This window comes from Pelobates fuscus, chromosome 11, assembly GCF_036172605.1.
Source record: "Pelobates fuscus isolate aPelFus1 chromosome 11, aPelFus1.pri, whole genome shotgun sequence".
NCBI lineage: Eukaryota > Metazoa > Chordata > Amphibia > Anura > Pelobatidae > Pelobates > Pelobates fuscus.
In genome coordinates this window covers 14492558-14518349 of record NC_086327.1, presented here as the reverse complement: position 1 = coordinate 14518349, position 25792 = coordinate 14492558, and the positions used below count along the sequence as shown (strand labels likewise).

Genomic DNA, 25792 nt, shown 5'->3' with positions numbered 1-25792 from the left:
GCTATGGAAATCCAGCCCACAGTATTTTATTTTTATTTTCGTATCGAACTATACAGCTGAAACTTTCTAGTTTATTGCATCAAAATGATAAAAAAAAAGTTAAAGCGAGCAGTTATATTATATTTTATCACAATTCATACTAAGCAATTTTATTCATAATATTGAATTTATATTGTTTCAGGGTAGTCTATACCAGAACTTTTTACTAATCTAAACTGAGAAAATTTGGCAAGGGAATTACAAGTGTTAGGACCAGACAGTAGAATTGGAAGAAAATCTGGGAAACATCTAAATAAAATCATGTCATCTGTTTTAGCATAAACACAGTTCAGTTTTATTTCATGATAATTCACTGCTTAGTGAATAAATTCAATTATACAATCAGTTATATGTCTCTTCATACAGCATCATGGTAATAAAAAAAGATGGTGAATTAACTTTAGAATATCATAATATATGTGTATTATACATGGCTTTCATTTTTAACTATCCAACAAAGTGCAAATTCGAGTTATATCCCTTATTTAAAAAAATGATATTGTATACAAAATACATTCAAACACCATGTATTTATTTGTTTTCGAAAGATTTAATAGTCCACAAATAATGTTACTGGTAGATCAACCAGTGATGGTAGACGAAGTATAGTACATATATTTATTTATTTTCCATAAAAACAAGAAAGCAAAAAAACAAACAAATCGTTACAGAATTAATGTTATGATTTAAGGGGTACTTGCAGCCAAACGCCGAAAATTCGTCATCTGTGTTATTGTATTGCTTCCTGTTTCCTGTACACAGTATTCTATTATAAAAATGACTTGTTAGTTCCTCTTGTCAATCATTCAGCATTACAACGTTACAGTCAGCAAGTCTGATTCTTCAGTCACAAAATAAAACAGAAAACAAAACTTATATTTTAATTAATTACAACTTTGTATTCACTAAATTTCCTCCAGTGCATAATTTAGCTTTGTGCATGGTTGCCCGGATCCACTAATAATTATTTTTGTTTTTAAAAAGCTGAACTAAGGTTTGACCTTGACATTGACATTATTTTTACATTTTTTTTACTATTTTTTTTTTTTTTTTTTTAAACGGGCTGAGAAAAGTAGGACATTTCAAATTGTGATTTATGTGTTGTGCTTTTATTCAGTTGAACGTATCTTCATAGCTGTGAGTATAGCCAAGATTGTTGGCAGACAGCCAGCCTGCAATGACATCCCTCCATTGAGAGCTTTAAAACGTGACACTTGGATGGATTCCCCCCAGAAGGCAGCTTTTCCTTGTGATTTTTTCATGTTTTCTGTTGCACAACCAGCCATAGTAACCGGAGATCCTGCAGAAAAACACACGCAAGAATATATATTCAAATATCTTCTTTTTTCTCAGTCAGTCTATGATACATAAAAATTAACACGGAAGATACCTATCCATCCGCCCATCCATATAAAAAAAATAGACATAATGTTTGTACAAAAATGACATCTTAGTCGTAAGTCAACGATTGGGAGTCCTTCACTATCAATATTCAGAACTCTGCGGTCGGATACTAACTCACGATCAGCTCACAAAACAATCTGTTCAAATGAAAGCTAAATGGGAAATGAGCCTGAAATGAGTCAGAGTTTAGATTAATAAATACAAAGTTTTACTTTCCTAAGTTATCAGTGGTTACAGTGTCACGAAAATACATGGAAATGCCACTATTGCAAGCCTTTGCAATGCTGCTTTTACCAGAACAGGAATGGTCAACGTGTGCATTGAGTATCAAATAAATTGCAATTTGTTCCAATTTTGGGTGATGAACAGATGTATCATAAAAACAAAGGAAATGGACAAGAGATGAAAAGTTTTGTTTGTTTTGTAATTCAGAGTTTCATCTATGGCACCAAAGAGAAAACAAAAAATTGATGGGAAGAAAAGAAGATTGATGATTGTTGGACAGTCACTAACCAAATAAATCAATATAGATTATTTTTCACTGCTTATCCTTAATTCCCCTCTATTGGTTACTAATTGAAACCAATATCACCTTTTAGGACACATGGCGGTAATTTTCCATCATCCTGCCCTTTTCTACTTCTGAAGCTGTGTCCTTCAGGGGTTACATATATATATATGTGTATAAATGTTGCAGTACACTGATTTTCATGCTCTTTAGGTTAATTCAAATAATTGTTTCCAAAAGTATTGCATTAACCAAATTATTCTGAGCTGAAACAGCTTATTATCCATCCATCCATCTGTCTTGCTTTTGCTAAATGTATTCTTCATTAAAACTCTTCCAGTCCTCTGAAAATCATAAAACAATCAAGTAATATGTATAAATGTGTCAGGTCTAATAGGTCTAGTGTTGACCAATCTCTGTCATGGGAGATGGCGTGAGAGAGGCACAGTTATTGTTTCAGGGACAGTTTCGACCCTCCCAATGGCACTTCAAAAAGAAGAAAGAAATAGCAAGACCTAATACGCCAAAATTAGAAGCAGGCTTGACTTGACTTTGACTTTAACAATGCAGTACTCCATCAAAGGACATTGCTATATAATAGTGCTATAGAACAGACTGTGAGGTATTGGTATACAATGTGATTTGTTGCTTTTTATTTACTACAATAATGAGAATAATGAGTATGCTGTGTGTATCAAAGAGTTATATCATATTATGTTATAGCACCTGTGATGTATCATGTGGCAGCAACTTTTGTTATGTACAAAATAGAGAGGAAGGGGGTTAAACACTCACCTTTCTCCAGCACCGGGCTCCCTCGGCGCTGGAGACTCTCCTCCTCCTTTGGCCGTCATCGGCTGAATGCGCATGTGCGGCAAGAGTCATGCGCGCATTCAGCCAGTCCATAAGAAAGCATTCTTAATGCTTTCCTATGGATGCTGGTGTCTTCTCACTGTGAAAATCACAGTGAGAAGCGCAGAAGCACCTCTAGCGGCTGTCAGTGAGACAGCCACTAGAGGCTGGATTAACCCATTTGTAAACATAGCAATTTCTCTGAAACTGCTATGTTTACAGCTGCAGGGTTAAAACTAGAGGGACCTGGCAGCCAGACCACTTCATTAAGCTGATGGGGTCTGGGTGCCTATAGTAGTCCTTTAAATATAAAAGGGAAATGTCATTTCTCAAGATTTTTAATATTATGTTTACGTAACTTTATATATTTAACAAATATGTATTTGTGAGGTATTAACAAAAAATGAATTGTAGAAAGGATTCTAACAGACAGTGGGATCCTATGGTTTACCTTCCAGGACCGATTCCCAGGTCTAAACTTTGATTAGAGTTCAAATGTGGCCATCGGTACCGTGGTAGCGTATATAATGCATAGATTATATGCCTTGTTAATCTAATCTATTTTCCCCATTGGTAACTGGGTGCAGATGAGGACAAGGACTTGACATAGTCTAAATATAAATATTATTCAAGAACAAAAGAATCTCCCTGACTGTGTCAAAGGGGCTTTGTTGAGATTACCAAGAATTGTCAGCACGATTCTTGCCAGATCTCACTCATGATGATGATGATGCATTCCATAGTGTATTCAAAACAACCTTTATCTACTGCCAGCAATATGTACTAATGATGTTTGTTTAATTCTATTAACTGCATCTAACCTTTTAATTCAGAGCTTTTGTTTTAATCTAATATTAACATAAAAGGAAAACGTACAAATTACTCTTCTAATACTTTCCAAATGGAACAAGCTATGGGTTTCCTTCCTATTAAACAGGATACCCCTTTTCACTAATGTAGGTCCACTTCAGAAGTATTTGAAAGATTATTTAAGAGATTGAAATGTTCAATAAGCATGATAAGATGATACTTCTGCAGGGCAAAAGTGGATGATGTCATATTAAGCGCTACGAAATCTGTTGGCGCTATATAAATGGCAATAATATTAATAATATTATTGGTCAACATTAACAGTTTTAAAGTAGAGCCTTGGCGTGTCAGGAAGCCACCACGTTGCAACCATCTCTTAGCAGCGGTTATTATCCTCTTCTGGTGCAGGCCGGCCACCATTGCTCATGCATGGAACCACTTACACAATACTTAAAGAACCAGTAAAGCAGTGTCATCTCAATGAAGAGGCCAGGGTGTTGGCCTTGCCAATTTAACCCTTCGAGGTAAAACATTGCTGTTTTACAGAAATGGCAATGTTTACATTGACAGGTTAAACACACTTCCAGTGGCTGTTACACTGGGAATTCACTCTGAATTCACTTTGAATTCTCACTTTAGGGAATAACCCTGTAAAATGTTGATATTCCGAACGCTTTAGTGTCCCTTTTAGTACTCATGCCACCAAGAAAAATATGTGTGTGGTGATAGGTAAAGGGAGAGAGTAACTATGGTTAAGATATAGTAAGAGATTAAGTTAGAACAGAGGTTAGATGTGAAGATATGAGAGAAATGAAATGGCGATGTTGGATAAGAATGGTAAGAGGACTAAGATAGGCTAGCATGAGAGAAGAAATGTAAAGATCAGTATGGAGGAAGTGAAATGGGGGTAAGAGGGGGGAAATAGAAATGAAAAGCTTTTTAAATGAGAAGATACAATTAAATCCTAAAAGGGGTGGAAGAGGAAGAGGGGTTTGATTAGAAGATAGGGAGGTGTAGACTAAATGAATGTGTAAAAACAGGAAATTAGAAGGGAGTGAGGGGAAGCTAGGTTGATAAAGTATGTTAGACTTTCACGCAGTCTCCACTCCTTCAAAAAATATTTGAAAACGTACTTATTTATGAAAGTATATCAATTAAACTGTGAACAGCTTTCCCTTGCCACACCCTGATTCCTCTCCTGCAACGGTCCTCAAAACAAAACACTAAGCCCTCAGTGAATACTAGCCCAGCAACCTTCTTTTCTACCATACCCTTACCTTTTGTGTCACTATACTCCACTCCCTCTAGTATGTTAACTTATTGAGCAGGGTCCTCAATCCCTCTGTTCCTGTGCATCCAACTTGTCTGGTTACAAATATGTGTCTGTTAGTCCACCCATTGTACAGAGCTACGGATCTTGTTGGCGCTTTATAAGTAATAATAATAATAATAATATAAAAGGGAAAGTAATGAGAATGGTAAGGAGAGAGGAGAATTGGAAAGGCGTCAGGAATTAGAAGTGTGATGTATTAAGGCAAGGGAAGACATTAAATGTGGTGTGGGGGTAAGGCTGAACTTGGAGGGCTCTACTTGATGGAGGCAAGTCTCTTTTCAGCTATGTAACTAAGTAACTATGTAAAATATAAAGGCGGTGTTGAAGTAGGAGATGCGGGTGACAACAAACAAAAGGTAGGTGAAAAGGAAAAACAAAGTGCAGACTGAAGATGATGAGAAAATTGGTCAGATAATTAGAAAAGGAAGGGGGCGTGAAAAGAATGAGTGTATAAATAGTGGAAAAAAATACTAAATTAAACAAATACGAAGCAAAACTGTGAAACAGTAAAAGGAATGAGGAGAATCATTTACACTGCAGGCTTGTAAATGTTCATATTATTTTTAAATAGACAAAATGCTATTTTCTCAATGGAATAGCTAAATATCTATCTTTTTTATTTAGATTAATTTGTTTTAAATTTGTTTCAATGCCACATCTAGCAATATCCCCTACACCCCCCCCCCCCCCCGCCAAAAAAAAAAGAAAAAAGAAAGAGTCAATTTTCCCTAAAAAAAAATAAGCATATAATAAAGCAAAATCTTTATAAAATATTCACTTTGAAGGTGACAGAGCCACTTTAAATGTGATCACTGTGTGACATACTCTGCTATGTTTGACATTAGCTATCAGATGATAACCAAAACATGAACTTTTAGCATACGACTACAACTGGCATGATCTGTAAGTGAAACAATTTAAAATGTGAAATTTCCCCTTTCTGTGGAAAGATGGGTGATCACACTGGTTTTCCTTTTTTTTTTTTTGCTTTATTGCAATGGTTCACAGAACCACAAATGAACATCCTGTTTTGGTCACTACTAGTACTCCATGCTCCAGCCTTTGTGAAATTCCTAAGACGAGGTACAAAAACTTCTTGTTCTTTACTTTATCATAACTCAACAAATGTGGAACTGATTGGAAATGATGGAACACACTAGAAAAACATACACTCTTGCTCAATTAACAAAAAAGAATGGGAAAAAAAAATCTGTCAATAGCTCGCATAACTGTTCTATTCAGGATATTGGATATGCAGAAACCAAACGTCCCCTCTGTGTGCCATTTAGGCCTCTACTCAACACAAATGCAGCAAACAGTGAGATATAGAATTAACTGAGTGGTTTCAGCCACTTCCTGGTGAAGGGATACCTCAATGTAGAAGTTTTAAATTCTGTAGATTTGCAGCAAATGTAACTTTAAAAGTAAATCTTTTTCTGTTCTTAATATTGCACTTTCAATAAATTTTAATGTAATATCAATACAGTTAGGTAAATTATCGAATCCTCCCAGATTGTATATTTAGATTAATTCCTCATTCATCAGTAAATGTTTGTATTACTCGTCTTTTTTACAGTTTGATTAGCATCTGTATGAAGAGAATGAGAACTGCGGTACTTACTGCCCTACTCAAAGGAAGTGTGGGTCAATAGTGAAATGGCCAGATCTCCCAGTGCTGAGTCTCAGAGATAAAAGTTTGATTGCTGAAAAGGTTGATTTATCATATCATAGTTGGCAAAATTAGTTAAATTAATCAAGGTAATAACAACTAGACCACATGATGTTCCTTTAAACTAGTAACAGGCTAAATGTACAGATATATTGTAAATACTGCAAAATGATTAAATAAAATTAGGATTCCCCCTCCACCCTACTCAGTGTTTGAAAAACAGAGACAGATACCCAAAAACATTTTTTATTTTTTTACCTCGATGTCTGGTTGCAGTAAATTGGATACAGTGGGTTTCATTCCCTGTACAGTTCAAAGGTATCAGCTTATCACAGGTTTCTGAATTCTTCGAAAAGCAGGATGGACAATTCATTCCGTTCAGTGTGGAATTTTCTGTTTTCCCTGAAAAATAGTGACACAATTTGTTAAACGCATACAGTTTTTTGTTATAAGTTATTTAAAATACACATGAAACGTTATAAAACGAGCTCAAGACACACAAATTCACAGTTTAGTGATGAGGCCCAAAACTGAGTCATAGAAATCATGGAATGACTACTGATTCCACAACACGTACAATTGTGTTCCTTATTTGCCTTTTATAGGTGGTCCCCACTGTATTCTTTAACAATGGCATTCTTCATATAAAACAAAAGTCCAGAGAAAAAGTCCAGAGACGAGCTACAAAATTGACAAAAGGAATGGGGCATTTTAGTTATGAAGAAAGGTTAAAAGAATTAAATCTGTTTAGTTTGGAAAAACGGCGCCCGGGAAGGGATATGATACCGTTATACAAATCTATTCGGGGACAGTACAAACCATTATCTGGAAATCTATTCATAAACAGGGCTATTCATAGGACACGAGGTCACACATTTAGGCTTGAAGAAAGGAGATTTCATCTAAGGCAAAGAAAAGGTTTTTTTTTTTACAGTAAGAGCAATAAGGATATGGAATTCTCTGCCTGAAGAGGTGGTTTTGTCAGAGTCTATACAGATGTTTAAATTGCAATTGGATAAATACTTGCAAAAACATAACATACAGGGATATCATTTCTAATTAGTGGGCTAATAGCTGCTTGATCCAAGGAGACATCTGACTGCTATTTTGGGGTCAAGAAGAATTTTTTTCCTAGTTTGTGGCAAAATTGGAAGCGCTTCAGACTGGGTTTTTTGCCTTCTTTTGGATCAACAGCAACAACATATGTGAGGAAGGCTGAACTTGATGGACCCAAGTCTCTTTTCAGCTATGTAACTATGTAAACCAAGCCACAAAATCCCTACAATGATTTTTTTCAATAAGTAAAGTCTTTCAGGTTATTCACTAAATGGCAAATCATTAACAGGAGAATTGTGCGTTTTAAGCTAAAGTTGATGAGCTGGAAAAAGAGCTGTGTGGGTGAACATTTCCACTTCAGTTGTCCTGGCCCTTTAAGTTGCAATCCCTTAGTAAATTCCTTTTAATTCCCTGTTTCGTGAATTAGCTATTTTATATAGTTGAAATAGTAGTATTTATAGCGCCTATATTCTAACTTATTTGTAAAAGTTTGAGTATAGAAAATAAACCACCCAACATTTTTAATCAATAAGGGGATACTCTAAGCACCATAACAACTTTAGCTTAATTAAGCAGTTTTGGTGTATAGAACATACTCACTGCTCAATTCTCTGCCATTTAACAGTTAAATCACTTTTTGATTCTGCTCATGCTGCAATATCTACACCTCCTTAGCTGTGACTCACAGAGCCTCCATGAATAAAGCAGTCTAATGTGCAATCAGATCTTACAGCACGGCATGTTTAATTTAATTATTTTTAAATCTCCTGCTGTGTTAATTGAACTTTAATCACACACAGGATTGATGTAAGCTCTAGCAGGCAATTAACAAAACAGGATATAAGAAATCCATAACTTAACTAAATGTCAGAGAATTGAGCAGTGAGACTGCAGGGGCATGCTATATACACAATATCTACTTCATTAAGCTACAGTTGTTTTGGTTCATAGAGTGACCCTTTAAAGATGGAGACTTTTATTTTAGGTAATTAATGCTACAAGTGTCTATTGTACCTTTTATACATCAAACACTTTAAAAAATAATAACAATAGTAAGGGATCGAAACAGTAACTATCCTCTTAAAGAAGGATGTTTGGAAGTTATGTTATTACAACTAACTTACCTTTATACATTTTCCTTTTGTTTTTTTTGCCTAAATTTTAGTGAGGTTTGATAACATTTTAAAGGTAAACTAGTTTATAACTCCAGGTGTAGTTTATGCACAATGTAAGGAGATTAATGGTTTACATAAATTACTTTCAGAAAAAGTCTTTGCTACTATGATGATCTGAATGTTGGAAATACATGAGACCAGGAGTGTCCAAAAAATAACACATTAAGACTCGCAGAGCATAGTGGGAGTTGTAGTTTCACAGCTAGTGTGAGCTATGCCTAAGGTAGACTATGTTTTGCTTTTCCAACATTCAACATTTGGCATGGGTCCATTAAAAAACACAGTTTGCTTCCACAAGAATTCTGTGGCCAAATCTGGGCAGTTCAGTCATTGGCCACAACACACATTATAAAGCCAACAGCACAATGTGTTTCCGATTTAATCTGCATCATTCACATCCAACATCTGTCTAGTGCTATGATCTAAAGGGCCAATATGGCAGTGCTCTCCGAAATGAATTTTAAATGCAATATACTGAAATTTGTGTAGGCCAAAAATATTCCTCTGCAGAATTCTATGTGTTTTTTTTTTTTTGTCTAAAGTACATAAGAAGTACCTTTCCAATTCCCAACAGAAATGGGGTTTAATCATTAGTTAGCAGGTCACAGTGAGCGGAACCTTAAATTAAAAACATTGATTCAAAACAAACAGTTTGGAAAAACAATCAATTTCTGTTCTATTTTTTTTTTAACATGTTTATTAATTTATATTTTGAGACCTGTTATCTTGAAAAACTTCAGTGAATAATCTCCCATTTATTAAAGGGACACTATAGTCACCCAGACCACTTTAGCGCAAAGAAGTGGTCTGGGTGCCAGGTTCCCCAGGTTTTAACCCTCCAGATTCTTTATTATGAATTCTTTATTATTCTTTACTATGAACTGTTAGAATGCGTGCACAGCTCTTGCCGCTCCACTCAAGAGCTGACGTCAGCAGGGAAGGAAAGTTCAACAGCGCCGAGGGAGCCCAGCACTGGATTAAGTTATGGTACTGGCACTGGTTATATAGTGACAAGAAAACGAGTTTGTCCTGACACTATATTGATCCTTTAAAGATTTGAACATTCACGAGTAAAACATGTTTTAAATGGAAAATGTCATTAAAGAAACAGTCTTTTAACACCATTATATTGAAGAATTACAAGTATATTTAACTGGAGCACCTCATTGATTTGCATTCTTGTATGCATTATCAGTCTCTTTCCTGTAACCGATCCAAAAATATATCACTTTAACAGGAAATCCACGGACAATGTATTCTTTTTTTGTCAAGTGCACAAGTATAAACATTGTATTTTGGATACATTTTTAGTCTTCTTTCCTCTTTGTGAGATGTTTAATTTAAACGTTTGCTTTAAACAGCAGCGACACTTGACAAACAATGAAACAAAAATAGAGAAGCTCGTTCATTTGTGATAAAAGTGCCAACAGATCAGATTGCTTACAATTCATTGTGCGGTTGTTGCAGTAGTCTGTGTCACAACACAGGGTAGTCACGCTCACCCTATAGTTCGGAGCTGTCATACTTGCTGGATGCGTGCATTTATAGAGGCTCCCACATGATTTTTCAAACACCACACTCTCCACATCTCCTGATAAACAAATACATTAAGATCAACAGTTAGAACTCGAAGCAGCACAATTCCTAGATTTTACTAGTAACATGACGTAAAGTCATGATTTTATTAAAGACACGGAGGCGAGTATTATGCATATCTCTTTCTTTATTTCCTCAGCAGCAAAGATAGAGGAATATAAATATTATCAAAATGAAAGAAAAAACTGTACAGGCATAACGAGTAGCCAATCACATAACAGAGGAAGTAGCTATATAAGTCCTGTGTCTCCCACAATCCCCCTCTTTCTTGCGCAACCGAAGACCAGGTAAGATAAACGATGTCCCACTTGATCCAAACAGGAAACGGGAAACAAAACGAGAACTTCAAGCTAAAAAAGATAGAAAAATATGGTAATTTCCAAACTCAAACTGTAGACTTACCAAACATAAACGTGAGGGATCTACATGAAACATGATTCTGAAATAGAATATACACATGATTAAAAATCAATATAAAACTGTCAAATCATCTAAGCATGATAAAAACTGCACAGTACAAAAAACATGAACTCAATACAGACCCAATTGCCCACGTACTTGTATTGCATCGAAGCATCTCCAATCCCAAATCCACACCGGGAGGGTGGGAGGGAATAATACTCGCCTCCGTGTCTTTAATAAAATCATGACTTTACGTCATGTTACTAGTAAAATCTAGGAATTTTATTAAAGACACGGAGGCTCCTATTATGCAAGTTTAAAGCTGTGCTATCACCTGAGATGCGACGTGTTCAATTGGTCTGAAATAGAAGTCTCTGAAGGTCGACTCTCGGGACCAGTCCGCTGCGCGCATGATGTCCTCTAGGCGGCAACCAACTGTGGATGCCTTCGAGGCCATAGCACCCCTTACAGAATGAGGCGTAAACACAGATGTGTCTATACCCGCTAGGGATAAAAGCCAACGAATCCAACGCGCCAGCGTCGGAGTCGATACTGGGCGATGAGGAGCCTTAAACGAAATGAATAGGGGATGGCGTTCAGATGAGCGCACCGCACGTGTAGCCTCTAGATAGGCCTTTAAACAATCCACCGGGCAGAGCGCCGGACACAACGGGAATCTAGGATATACGAAGGATTTGGACGCCGACTTAGTTCTCCTAGATATGGTGAAAGTAACGCCATCCGGCGTAAACACAAAGGCACCCCAGTCAAGAGCCCTAACATCGGAGACTCTCTTACAAGAGACCAGGCAAAACAGCATAACCATCTTGGAGGATAGTTGTTTAAGAGTCAAGTCCTGGTTAGGGTACCAATCCGACAGAAAACGCAACACAATGTTGACGTCCCAAAATGTCGAGAACCGCGACCTAGGCGGACGGACGAAGCGAATACCCTTGAGAAGACGGCATACAAAAGGATGTTTGCCGATGGGTGCACCTTCCAAACCACCATGACCGGCCGATATGGCCGATCGAAAAACATTGATAGTCCTGTACGCCTTGCCTGAGTCGAACAGGTCTGTAAGAAACCCCAGTATCAAATGGAGAGGGGCAGATATGGGATCCACTGCCCGTTCCATGCACCAATCAGACCAAGATTTCCATGCAGCTCGGTAAGCTGATCGTGTGCCCGGAGCCCAGGCGTTATCGAGGAGCAAGAGAGTCGACTGTGGAACGTCAGGGACAAGCCAGCGTCCCCTGAAAGGAACCATGCTACCAGGGGCAACTGGTGCTGGAGCACCAATTCGTGCGAGTTCCCATCCGGATCCAGAAGGAGGTCCTGGAAGTTCGGCAACAGACGAGGGAAGTCTATGGACAACTCCATCAGACGAGGGAACCACGGCCGTGATCTCCACAGAGGGGTGATCAGGGTCAGACAACAGTCGTGACGAACCAGCTTCGAGATCGTACGAGCGATCATGTTGAATGGGGGAAAGGCATACAGGTGGCCTGGAGGCCATTCTTGAAGAAAGGCATCCGTCGCCACTGCCGCCGGGTCCGGTCTCCAACTGAAGAACCTCGGTAACTGAGTGTTCAGTCGGGATGCGAACAGGTCCATCTCGAACCGACCCCACAGCCTGTTTAAGCTTTGGAAGACCGAGGCGTGCAAATGCCAGTCTCCCGAGTCTCTCAAATGTCTGGAGTTCCAATCCGCACCTGAATTGTCCAGACCCGGAATGTGTTCCGCCGTCACCGAGACGTTGTTTAGGAGGCAGAACTGCCAAAAGTCCTTCGCCAGCAGAGCCAACATTTTGGACTTGGTTCCGCCCAAGTGATTTATGTATCGGACTGCCGATACGTTGTCCAATTTGAGGAGAACACAACAGTTCGCCTTTCCAGGGGTAAGGCTGCGAATCGCAAAGGCCCCCGCCAGGAGTTCTAGGCAGTTGATGTGTAACGACTTCTCTGCGTCGGACCATCTGCCCCCCGTGGAGATATCGCCACAACGAGCCCCCCAGCCGTGCAAGCTGGCATCTGATTCTATGACCACGTCCGGAACGGAACCGAAAATTGCTTTTCCGTTCCAAGCTTCCATGTGTGCCAACCACCATACCAGTTCGTCTCTGGACTCCTCGTCCAGACAAAGTCGGGATTCGTACGATCGACCCGAACGTAGGTGTGACCCCTTGAGCCGTTGGAGGGCCCGGTAATGTAAGGGGCCTGGGAATATTGCCTGAATGGAGGAGGCCAGTAGGCCGATGATCCTCGCCAACTGCCGGACTGACAAGTCCGAAGCGCGAAGAGCTCGACGGAGCTCTTTCTGGATGGCTTTTATCTTGGATTCTGGTAAGTACAGGAATTGCCGCACGGAATCCACCTGGAACCCCAGGAATTCCATAGACTGGGCGGGTGTCAGGACCGACTTGTCCCAATTTACCAGAAAACCTAGGTTCTGTAAGAGGTTGATCGTCCAGTCTAAATGCAGCTTCAGGCATTCCAACGACTGTGACATGATCAGGATGTCGTCCAGGTAAATAATTAGTCGAACCCCTCGGGTACGGAGGAACGACACCACCGGCTTCATAACCTTGGTGAAACACCAAGGAGCCGAGGAGAGGCCGAACGGAAGGCATGTAAAACGCCACCGTCGTCCGTGCCAGGTGAAGTGCAAGTAGTCCCTGGATTCTATCGCTATTGGAACCGTGAAGTACGCATCCTTCAGGTCCAATTTGGCCATCCAATCCGACTGTCTCAGAAGGTCTCTGAGACAATGGATGCCTTCCATCTGGAAATGTTGGTAGCGTAGGAAGGCGTTGAGAGGGCGAAGGTTTATCACTGGGCGGACACCGCCCCCTTTCTTGGGTACAAGGAAGAGATTGCTCGTAAAGCCTGGAGTGGCGAACGGCAATTCTTCGATGGCGCCCTTTGAGAACATCTCCGCGACTTCCGCGGAGATCATCGCGTCCTGCTCCCGTGGGAGGGACAATTCCCTGGGGGTATACGTTTGGAACGGCAGGGAAACAAAATCTAGTTGGTAACCCTTTACGCATTGCAGAACCCAAGCATCTGAGGTAATAACTGCCCACCTTGGGTAAAATAAGGCTAGCCTCCCCGCCACCCGAGCCTGATCGAGAAGGGAAGAAGGGGTACTCACCATAAGGGCGTCTGCCCGACGACCCACCACGGGGGTATCTAGAGCCCCACGATCTCCCTCTAGCCGGGAAGAAAGGAGGCGTTTTCGGGTCCTGGAGCCCTCGAGAGGGGAAAAAGGAACCTCTGTTGGCCCTGAATGAGCCTCGGAAACCACGGCCGGGAGGACGGTTCCTGCTACGCCCGGCCCCACCGAAAACCTTGGGCGCGAAGACGCGCTTCATATTAGCCTGCGCCTTGTCAATAGCCGTAAAGGTTTTTACATAGGACCCCATGTCCTTCACAAAGGATGTGCCGAACAACATCCCCTCATCGGCTGAGTCAGGTTCAGCTACGGTCATAGCAGCCAGTTTAGGGTCTATTTTCAAGAGAATAGCCTTGCGTCTCTCGGAAGACATAGCCGTGTTGGCATTTCCCACAAGGCATATAGCTCGCTGGACCCACCCGATGGCCACATCCATATCTAGAACTGAGTCGCCATTACGGGCTGCCTCAAGGAGCTCGTACAGCTTAGACAGGGGGCCCAGCGTATCCAGAATTTTATCCTGGCACCCTTTTAGGGAGTGATCCAGACCCTTTTTAGGTTTCCACCCAGACTTATTAAGAAATTGGGCAATCTGAGGGTCCACTTCAGGGGTCTTACAGGCAGCGCCAGGGAGGGAAGGTCGTGGGCATTCGGCACGCAATTTATTGCGGCCTTCCTTTGACAGAGGTGTGCGAATCCTCTTAGCCACATAGTGGGCGATATGGTCCGGAGGGACCCATTCGGCAGACCGCGGGTGACGCAGGTCGTCCGGGTCAAACAGGGGGTTCCCCTGTGGGTCTAAAAGCCCTTTCCCATTATCCCCAGCGGGGTCTGGCACTTTTCTACGGGGGACGGCAGAGGACCCAGAAGGGGTTACACCCGCAAGGGGTTGATCCTCGCCAGACTCGTCCTCCCCATAGGAGTCATATTCCATAACATCGGAATCATTGTCCACACTCCGGTCGGTATCCGACCCATCATCCAGGGCTCTAGCCCGTTTCCACAATCTAGCCTTTTTAGCCCGGCCAGGGGCTCTTGTGCGCGTGGGATGCGCGCTATCTGCGACCGCCAGAGGCGTGTCAATCATGACAGGCAAAGCCTGCATCGAGGAGTGGGACCCGATATGTCTAGCTTTTGCCTTTGCCTTACGGGCACCCGGCACAGTTAGGGCAGGGGAGGGGGACCCCACACTCAGAGGGTTAGGGGCAGTCATAGAAGGCAAGAGCACAGACTGAAGGGACTGGGCAAAAGAGGATGAGACAGTCCCCATAGCGGAGGCAATAGCCTTTTCAAGGGAGGAAGCCATAGTAGCTTCTAACAGGGCCTGGAGCTCCTGAGAGGCCATAGCGCCCTCAGGATTATCTACTGGAAAATCCCCAGAGGGGACGGTAGGCCCATCCTTGCTATCCTGCATAATGAGGTCTAAGGGAAGCAAACCGAATACTAGAAATGGGTTGATTAACCCAGCAGAACAGAGAAAAAGCTAAACCTGATCGTTGGTGTAGTAAGGGGGCCCGTAGTAAAGGGACCGACCGCACGGCACAGCAGGGTGAAACGAATGAACGCCCAAAATGGCCGCCGCACGTGTCAGGGTGTGCCCGTGGACCGGCTCCAGGCGGGGGAAGGGGCGCGTGCACCTACCCGCGTGGGCAGCCCGTGAGAGGGGAAAACGAGCACACTCAGTCGCGTCCACAGAGAAAGGGGCACGCGGCTGAGATAGCGCCGAGAAGCGGCAACAGGGGCGGTATGGGGAAAAACAGCCCGCGGCGGCGGGTAAAGCCCCTAGGGGAAAACCCCCAATACACCAACGATGTAGGTACTAGATAGTAATCAACAATAAATAAAAACGACAATAATGAACAAGCATAAGCAAAGCATGAATCACAAGTAAACAAAATGCAATGAGTAGGAGAGCTCAAGTAAAATACTTAGCTGTCTGAGGAAGCAGCAAAGAAAGAGGGGGATTGTGGGAGACACAGGACTTATATAGCTACTTCCTCTGTTATGTGATTGGCTACTCGTTATGCCTGTACAGTTTTTTCTTTCATTTTGATAATATTTATATTCCTCTATCTTTGCTGCTGAGGAAATAAAGAAAGAGATATGCATAATAGGAGCCTCCGTGTCTTTAATAAAATTACAATTTTCCTCTACTAACATCTTACATAAAAAAGACCTGTTTTAAACTTGTATCAATATTTTGGATTTGCTAAATATGATCTTCCAAATGAGTCAATTTCTTTACAAGTTGATTGTTATTACATGGAAGATATGTTTACTTTATATAAATAAGAAAGTTTGTTGAGTTTTTCCTGCTTTGCTGGAAATAGTATAATGACAGATTCAATTTAGAAAAGTCTATTGATTAATGTTTATCTCTGGATTTGAGATTTTAGCAGCAGCCACCTTGTATTGCAGAATCATTATTCAGAACTGTAACGCTTGTTCTTCATAAAGATACGTTAACGGTGCCATATTACAAGGTAAAGGGGCTTATTCACTAAGCAGTAAACTTGTCCGTAGTAAAAAAATGTGTTTCTTACAAATTTAAATTGGCACCAAGGGATGGGGGGGGGGGGGGTAGGAGAGAGCACTAAGGGACAGGAGGGGATAGCAGTAAGGGACAAGAGGGGAGAGCTCTAAGGGACATGGAGACCACCAAGGGATGGGGGGGAGTGAAAGAGATTATTAAGGGACAGGGGAGTGGAAGACACACAGAGATGCTAAGGAAGGGGGGAAGGAGAATCACCAAAGAGCTGGTAGGGGAGAAAGAGACACACAGAGGGGCTCATGAGGGAGACACACAAAGGGGCTTGGGGGAGTAAGACATACAAACAAGTTGGGAGGATGTAGGAGACATGCAAAGAGGGGGTATAAGAGACAAACAAGGGGCTTGCAAGAGATACACTAAAGGGGGATGTAAGATGCAACTACACCTCTGTATGTTGAAGTTCATGTACCATAAAATAATGTGCAGATAATCGAGCCACTCTCTAAAATGTATCTAACGTGAACGCTGCTGTGGCGTCTGATATTGCAATGTAACAACCTGCACAACATAAATAAAGAATTCAAAAAAAAGAAATTCTGAAAAAAAACTCCTAATCAGCTAAAACTTGCCCCACATTTCAATGTGGACAAACCAAATCACTGAGCCTACTAAGCAGTAATGACAGTTAGGGAATGACCGTTGAAATCTAAGTCAAAATATCTGCAATGTAAAAGAAATATGAAAATCAGGAGGGTTTTAATTAAATCTCTATTTTTATCACAACTATTTCAGTTCTTAATTATGTAAATTGTTTTTCATCTGATAACAAGTTGCTGTTTAGGGAATAGACTTCCATATTGTCATTGTCAGCACAGGAATGAGAAACGTACCATGATCACTATTAGTATAATATGAACAAAATAGGAAACTTTTTTTCTTTATAAAACTGAACTACTTTCACGTTTACTCAGTAAACTGAAGTGTTCCGAATTGACTAATGAAAGCCGAGTTAGCTAAACTTAAAAACATTTTCCATGTTGGTTCTGTGACCAAATCAGATTATTTCCAATCAAATGTTCAAATCTGTAGTGTATTCCACTCAGTGCACTGTTTAGTGGAAATGCCGTTTTACGCAAGAAATAGACTCTCCTAACTCCTTGGAGTGAAATGTGACTCATTCCCTAAAATAGATAAAGCATGACGGTTTCTTTCTTGCATGAAATGTCTTGAAGTAGAAAAATAAACTTCAATAAGTTGCCAGTGATTAAATGCTTGAACCTGAGCCATTGTTTTCATATATAAATAAATACATGTAAAACTACAGATGAAATGGGCATCTTAATAATAATTTTAAGTTAAAATAATTGTGGAACTTTTCAAATGACAAGGAAGAGATTTCTGTTTCTTACGTCTAGAGCATTTCTGATTAAAAAAAAAAAAAGAACGTTGCAAAGAATTCAAAGCTGAGTTGAGATTTCGAGGTTAAATCAATGTGAGAGCAAGTTGTAGCCATGGTAAATATACCTCAATACGCAGAAAATGAACAGGAGAGACCAAATATATCTATTTCTGGACCTTAGAGTGGCCAGGCTTAATGTGTAGAAAACAGTAATTGTGGTCAATAGACAAGGTCAGAGTTATAGACAAACAGATAATTGGAGGTGCTACCTTGGTCAGTGTTTCGTTAAATCTGAAGACCTTATGCACTAGCCAGGTCAGAGTCACAGAGGATCTCAGAATCCAAAAATAAGACAAAGTTAACAAGAAAAAATGAGAAATATATCAAGAACATGCTAATTAGGTACAAGAACAGAAACCACAATAAGCCAAAGGATATGGGTGGAAAGCACTTTAAAAAGGCTAGGAGGGCATGTATTGGTCCATATCACTCTGGCAACCACCAAAAAATGTGGGAACATGATCAATCAAGGATTAGAAGTGACAAACAAACAGGACAAAAGATGGTACTAGAAGGGTGAGTTAAAAAAATTTACACAGATTAAGAAAGTATGTACTCACATTGAACCATCCAGAATATGCATGAAAGCATATATACACACATATACTGATCAGTCACACATTAAACCACCTGCCTAATATTGTGTAGGTCTCCCTGGTGCTGCCAAAACAGCCCTGATGCAACAAGGCATGGACTCCACAAGAACTCTGAACATGTCCTGTGGTATCTGACACCAAGACATGAGCAGCAGATTATCGCCATGGATAAGATTTGTTGTTCCAGCACTTCCCACAAATGCTAAGTCGGATTGAGATCTGGGGAATTTAGAGGCCAAGGCAACACCTTAAACTCTTTGTCATGTTCCTCAAACCATTCCTCAACAATGTTTGCTGTGTGGGCGTTATCCTGCTTAACGACGCCATTGCCATTAGGGAACACCATTGCCATGCAGCGGTGGTCTGAAACAATCTCTAGGTAGGTGGTATGTGTCAAAGTAGCATCTACATGAACACCAAGGTTTACCAGGCTTTCCCTTAATTCATCCTGCTATCAACCTTTCGCAAAGTAAATGATGCACACACACCCAGCCATCTGCCTGATCTAAAAGAAAATGTGATTCATCAGACCAGGTAACTTCTCCCATTGCTCCATGACCCAGTTCTGATGCTTACATTACACATTTTTTTTACTACTTACAGGGTGGAGGTGGACACCATGTCAGTCCAGGTACCTTTGCCACTAAAACACACCATAGTGGTTATGGTGCTTTGAGCGTTCCTTTAACCCCTTAAGGACACATGACATGTGTGACATGTCATGATTCCATTTTATTCCAGAAGTTTGGTCCTTAAGGGGTTAAACTAGGTAATAGCAATTATCAATAGATTACTGATTCAGTTAAGTACAAAGGTGTGACTGTAAGACTTTTAAAGGGACACTATAGTCACCTGAACAACTTTATCTTTAAGAAGCAGTTTTGGTGTATAGAACATGCCCCTGCAGCCTCACTGCTCAATCCTCTGCCATTTAGGAGTTAAATCCCTTTGTTTATGAACCCTAGTCACACCTCCCTGCATGTGACTTGCACAGCCTTCCATAAACACTTCCTGTAAAGAGAGCCCTATTTAGGCTTTCTTTATTGCAAGTTCTGTTTAATTAAGATTTTCTTATCCCCTGCTATGTTAATAGCTTGCTAGACCCTGCATGAGCCTCCTGTATGTGATTAAAGTCAATTTAGAGATTGAGATACAGTTATTTAAGGTAAATTACATCTGTTTGAAAGTGAAACCGTTTTTTGTTTTCATGCAGGCTCTGTCAATCATAGCCAGGGGAGGTGTGGCTAGGGCTGCATAATCAGAAACAAAGTGATTTAACTCCTAAGTGACAGTGAATTGAGCAGTGAAATTGCAGGGGAATGATCTATACACTAAAACTGCTTTATTTAGCTAAAGTAATTTAGGTGACTATAGTGTTCCTTTAATCCCGTTATATATGTAGTCTCAAAATATTAATTATTAACCATTAAATCACTGGGACAACATTCATTGCAATTCTAATAAGAACAAAATAAAAATACAGTCGTCTCAAACGAAAAGAAAAAAAGAGTATTGTGCAGTTTCCCACTTTGTGTTTTAATAATATTTGATTAAAATTGGAGCACAATTTAAATATAAAATGTCATCTTTAACAAAATGGTGCAAAGAATAGAAATATCTAAAATGTATTCATTTCCCTACTTACCCATAGAGGTCTGGGTCAAGGTTTCCATACATCGGTCCTGGGAACTAGAACAAGTCTCGTAGTGACCAGAACAGCTGTTTGAGCTCGGAGAGTAGCAAACCTCACACTTCAATGCTGCACCTGAAAAATGATGTTAACATGGGTACAAAAACATCAAAATAGCAAAAAAGTTTCAATCTAAATTCAGTTTATATTATAGATTATATTTAGGGCAGTTATTTTTAACTGTATTGGTATATGGAGTCAAGATTTTAAAGCAGATAGAGAGCTGTCATTATCTGTTCTCAGTAATTTTCTTTCCACGAGCACAGTCAGTGCCCGTTTTAGTGGTTTATTGCAATGTTTACATTTGTGGCCACAATGGAGAGTCATAACAAAATCTGTGCGAGGACATTCCCTGCTCAAGATTTATGTAATTTATTGGTTACACAGTCAAACTTATGTTGCTAAGGATAATATATTTTGCACCTCGTCACTTTGTCTTCAGCCGATCACATCAACACACAGATAGATAACTGTGGCAGGGATACTATAAGCATCAAAACATAATAAAGTGGTTTTGTTGTATAGATCATGACTCTGCAGTTTTACTGGTAAATCCTCTGCTATTTAGAAGCTAAATCAATTTTGCTTTTGTTTATGCAACCCTAGCCACACCTCCCCTGCCTGTGACTCACACAGCCTGCATGAAAAAAAAAGATTTAATTTTCAATCAGATCTTACAGAACAGTGTGTTTACTTTAGAAGTTCTTATCTACTCCTCTGTTAATTCAATTTTAATTATGCACAAGAGGCTCCTGCTGGGTCTAGCAGGTTATTTACAGAGCAGGAGATGGGACATGTTAAATTAAACAAAATGGTTAAACATTAAATATTGGAAAAATTAAACAAGGAGTTTAAACATTAGATCTCTCTTTACAGGAAGAGTTTAGGAAGGCTGTGTAAATCACATGCAGGGAGGTGTTACTATTCAACCAATCAAGTCAACATGTGGACAGACAACTGTGACAGGGATACTGTAGGCATCAAAACAACTTTAGCATAATAAAGTGGTTTTGGTGTATAGATCATGCTTCTGCAGTCTCACCGGTAAACCCTCTGCCGTATAGAAGTTAAATCACTTTTGCTTCTAATTATGCAGCCCTAGCCACACCTCCCCTGGCTGTGACTCACACAGCCTGCCTAAATTTTTTTTTATTTTTTTAATCAGATCTTATAGAATAGTATGTTTACTCTAGAAGTTATTATCTTCACGTCTGTTAATTCAATTTTAATCACACACAGGAGGCTCTTGTAGGGTCTACAAGGCTATTTACAGAGCAAGAGCTGAGACATTTTAAATTAAACAGAACGGTTAAACATTAGATAGACAAATTAAACAGGAAGTTAAAACATTAGATCTCTCTTTACAGGAAAAGTTTAGGAAGGCTGTGTAAGCTACATGCAGGGAGGTGTGGCTAGGGATGTATAAACAAAGTGATTTAACTCCTAAAGAGCAGATATTGAGTAGTGAGACTGCAGGGGCACGATCTATGCACCAAAATTGCTTCATTAAACTCTGGTGCCTATAAGGTATCACTGTTAAATATGATAACATATGCCTAGTTATACTCTTAAAATATGGTCCAAGGCATTATGCGTCATTGCCACTGATTTACCATATTGTTATATTAGTCACCTACCTCGCACATCTCATATATTCACACAGATATTAGAACTCACACACAGAATACAAAAAGAATGTTTAAGCTACCTCCACAAATTCTGTTTTTAACCCTTTCATCCCTGCCAGAGATTCCATAGTATAATTTTCTTCATACTTTTTTAATCTGTGTGTATTTCTCGTCAGTGACAATGATTTCAATTCTTTCTACATTAACAAATGGAAACGTGCCTTGAATTCAAGTAAAGAATCCCAGCACATCGTTCATTAAAAATGTTCAAGTATTATTTTTTTATCTTGCTCTTCTCACTATAACACGTATTGCCTGCTTTCTCTTAAATGTATATCTTCCTTCATCAGCAAAAACAAAATTGAAAAATCCCATGGATTTCACAAACTTAAAAGAGATTGCCTGATATTTTCTTTCACGCAAAGCTATTCATGTAAAGAAATTACTCCTCCTATGAATCATCTAATGCTGAGTCAAGATCCCCGTCAAACAACCATTCAGTGTGTTGCAAATCCTCTATGCAGCTTGTATACTTGGAGCTGATTTACAATTCTCTGTTCTGACAAGTTAGGTAGCCAACTAGCCAATATAAAAACAGTTGAGCTCCATCTAGGAAGTTCTTAACCAGAACTCATCAGATTTTATTTAATTAACTGAATGATTATTATTAAGGGGATATGCTATATTTATTGGAGTAAATGGTGAGCATCATTACAGCGTGGGTTAAAGAGCTGGACTCTTTGACCTTTGCTGTATTCCTTTGTGCAGGGGTTAAAGCAAGGCACACATTAACCTTGTGGACACTTGACCTCAGATATTGGAGATGGAGTAACCACCAGGCCTTTCCAGGCTGTGAATGATAGAACCTACTACCACAGTCCACAGCAGCTTATTTATTCATATTCATAAATAGCTACTGATAACATCCTTAAGTACCCCTAACCTTCACTTCCCCTTAGCCATGTGTATGACCTAAAGTTAAATACCCCAGTGTCGTAAAGACAGTGTACTCACACAATGTTGCTCAACTGATGCTCAGCGTTTATAAGGCATCATTCTGACAACAACAATTTTGATACCAAATATATTTTGTTATTAGATGAAATGGCTTTCATAGAACTTTTGTCCACATTTGAAGAAACCACAATAAAATATGTCTGAAAAATAAATTCTGGTATCAATTTAAATCCGGATTCCAAATCTGTTTGTTATCCTTTAATTGATTCGTAATGTATTGATGGCATAATTATAAAACACATTTGAAAAGAAATGCCATGGTATTAATTCCTCATCACTTTTTTTTTTACTTGAACTCTTAAAGGTACAGCCCCATAACCACCATAGCATGCTGTATAATTGTTATAACGCTAGGACTTCCCTGGTACCACCCCATTGCACAGTACTTTCAGCTTAGGAGACCTAACAGAGGCTACTGGCTCTCTTAGGGACAAGTGTATTTAAAATGGTTTTATGTCAGAGCACGCCTGGACCATAACCACTATAGTGTGCTGTAGTGGTTATGGTGCTTGTGTTTTTCCTTTAAGCAGTGGCTGTGCACTTTAACTGCAAGTTATAAAAGATATATAAATAAGTTATAAGATTGTAAGACCCCTTAAAATGGTCTTACTTTGACTGACACAAGGCCATCACATGGCTGCTTTGAGAATTATTCACAAAAACATGGAGATAACCATGTGTTCACTGTTTATTTGCCATTTCAAGTTTTTGTACATTTTTTTGGGATTTGGACATGATGTTCTGTTTAGAAAGGCTGAGTTCTGAAATATTATGACTTGGCAAATGTTTACACAGATATTCCTACTCGGATCCGTGCTAGAATCTGGAAAAAGTCCTGCGGTATATTTGCTTTGGGAAATGCAATGTATATACATAAATTTATATTCTTTTTAAATATTGCAACTAATGTTACTGAATATTTCATGTTCATAAATAGTAAATGGTGCTGGGTTTTGTTGTTTTGTATTTCGAAAAACAGCTGTTATTCATAAATCGTTCAGGATTTTGTAGATTGGGATTTTGTTTTAGAAGATATAAAGACCACCACAAATTATTATTATTCAGAGAAATACATAAAAAATACAAAATTGTTGTAAATGTTAACATTGATATTCGCCGATTTTTACTTGTTACTATACAGCCAAATTATTATTTAATTTTCTAGGCTCCACATGTTGTATACAAATTAAATATTAATCAAAATAAATAAATAAATAATTGACCTATGTAATTACCTATTGTTACAAGCGCAGAACACACAATGATAATCAACATGGCTCTCTTCATAAATCTACTTTCACCTGCAGCTGGGACAGAGTGGTTTTGGTGTATTTCTGCCAAGTGAAGCCTAGGTTGTCTTCTTCAGATAAAGACCCAATGTTTCCACTCCACCAGTTTCCAATCTCTTTCAGCTGTATCGTTTTGTGATCCCACAATAACGCAGATGTTTCATATTCCTTGGTTCCCCTTCTTCACATCATAGCATTGAAGCAATTTCAATTTTTTGGTTGCCTTGAACCTTTTAAACAAATCCAATCTAAATCAGAAGATCAGTCCAACAGAGTTAGATGTCTAGGGTTTAACTTGGGCTGTGAAGAAAGGGCTTCTCTCCTCCATTTCACTTGAACTTTATATAAACAGGTGCGTTGTGGTTTTCTGGCTTGTCTTACCTTTACAAAAAAAAAGTCACTTTGTACATGTAAACGCACATCCCTTGGCATGCAGGTGGAACAAACTGAGATGGTAGAAGCTAATATGGGAATGTTAAGTGGGGTGGAGACCACATGTAAGTGATCTAAGACAAGTTGTTCCCGAAAAGAAAACAGAAGTGACTGAGTAGGGAGCTGCTTCACTGTCTAGTAGATAATAAGTGTGCAGCCCTCCCAGCATTATTTAGAGCACACCCACTTCTAAAAAAAGAAGGAACGTTTCGTTTGCCAAAGCAGTCACGTCTGGACAAGCTAGTGTATCCTGCTGAATGTAGTTAATTTGTTACAATGACAAAAACACAAGAAGGTAGTTAACTGAACCCTGAATTATATTGTGAAAGATGGATAATTGCAGTGAATACAGAGGGATTAAGGTAAATATATTCCAGGTTTATTGTTTGTATGAGAAATATAAACACTTAAACAATTGTATTGAAGTGACAGTAAGCTCTTTGCCCCACAAACATCTCTATACCTTCAGTTACCATCATACACTTATTAGTTATTTGCTTACCCAAGACTTGTCTGATATTCAGCAGGGATTTGCAAAATTCTCAATCTAATGTTTTGGAGAAATTCAGCTATTTTTCTAGTTCACTATTTAGGAATAGCTCATTTGATTCAAAGTGACACCACCACCAAAAAATGACCACCATGGTATCCTCTCTCCAGCGCCTCTCCTCCTGTTACCCTCTCTCCAGCACCTCTCTCCCTTCTGCAATGCTCTCTCCAGCACTTCTCACTCTGTTACCCTTTCTCCTGCGCCTCACTCCCCCTGCAACGCTCTCTCCAGCACTTCTCACCCTGTTACCCTCTCTCCAGCACCTCTCTCCCTCCTGTAATGCTCTCTCCAGCACTTCTCACCCTGTTACCCTCTCTCCAGCACCTCTCTCCCTCCTGTAACGCTCTCTCTAGTAACACATGCACTCCCTTGAGGTATATTGCAGCCAGGGTGGGGGCTAATATAAAAATACTTCCCCCCCATGCCTCACCGTTGCTTTGTAAATGTAACCGCATAGGAGCTGTTAGTCCCGCTCCCTTGCATTATATTGCAGTGTAGCCATGTGGTCTCCCAACTCTCCCCCTCCTCCCCACACCTCACTAGTGCTTAGTAAATAAGCCATGAGGGAGCCTGTGATCAGGTTTGATAATGCGTCAGTCCCCTACTTACTCAACAGTGGTAA

At 39.8% G+C, this 25792-nt stretch overlaps 1 protein-coding gene across 1 annotated transcript; it reads right to left on the bottom strand.

The window, feature by feature from the left end:
- Nucleotides 1-1056: 1056 nt before the first annotated feature.
- On the bottom strand, nucleotides 1057-24758 carry LOC134577200 (phospholipase A2 inhibitor and Ly6/PLAUR domain-containing protein-like). The gene is made up of 5 exons (XM_063435872.1): nucleotides 24135-24758; nucleotides 20210-20329; nucleotides 10291-10437; nucleotides 6874-7017; nucleotides 1057-1339 (listed from the first exon to the last, which is right to left on the bottom strand). The coding sequence occupies exons 1-5, from the start codon at nucleotides 24184-24186 to the stop codon at nucleotides 1149-1151; spliced, it is 654 nt and encodes a 217-aa protein (XP_063291942.1). The 5' UTR covers nucleotides 24187-24758; the 3' UTR covers nucleotides 1057-1148.
- Between the last annotated feature and the right edge of the window lie 1034 nt (nucleotides 24759-25792).

What these genes read in the sequence shown, in the direction of transcription:
- LOC134577200 (XM_063435872.1), bottom strand. Translation starts at nt 24,186, where the DNA reads ATGAAGAGAGCCATGTTGATTATCATTGTGTGTTCTGCGCTTGTAACA. An exon ending in CAACAACCGCACAATGAATT is followed by an intron (nt 7,018 to 10,290) that starts GTAAGCAATCTG and finishes ACTATTTTTCAG; the next exon opens with GGAAAACAGAAAATTCCACA. An exon ending in TACTGCAACCAGACATCGAG is followed by an intron (nt 1,340 to 6,873) that starts GTAAAAAAATAA and finishes GTTTTTCTGCAG; the next exon opens with GATCTCCGGTTACTATGGCT.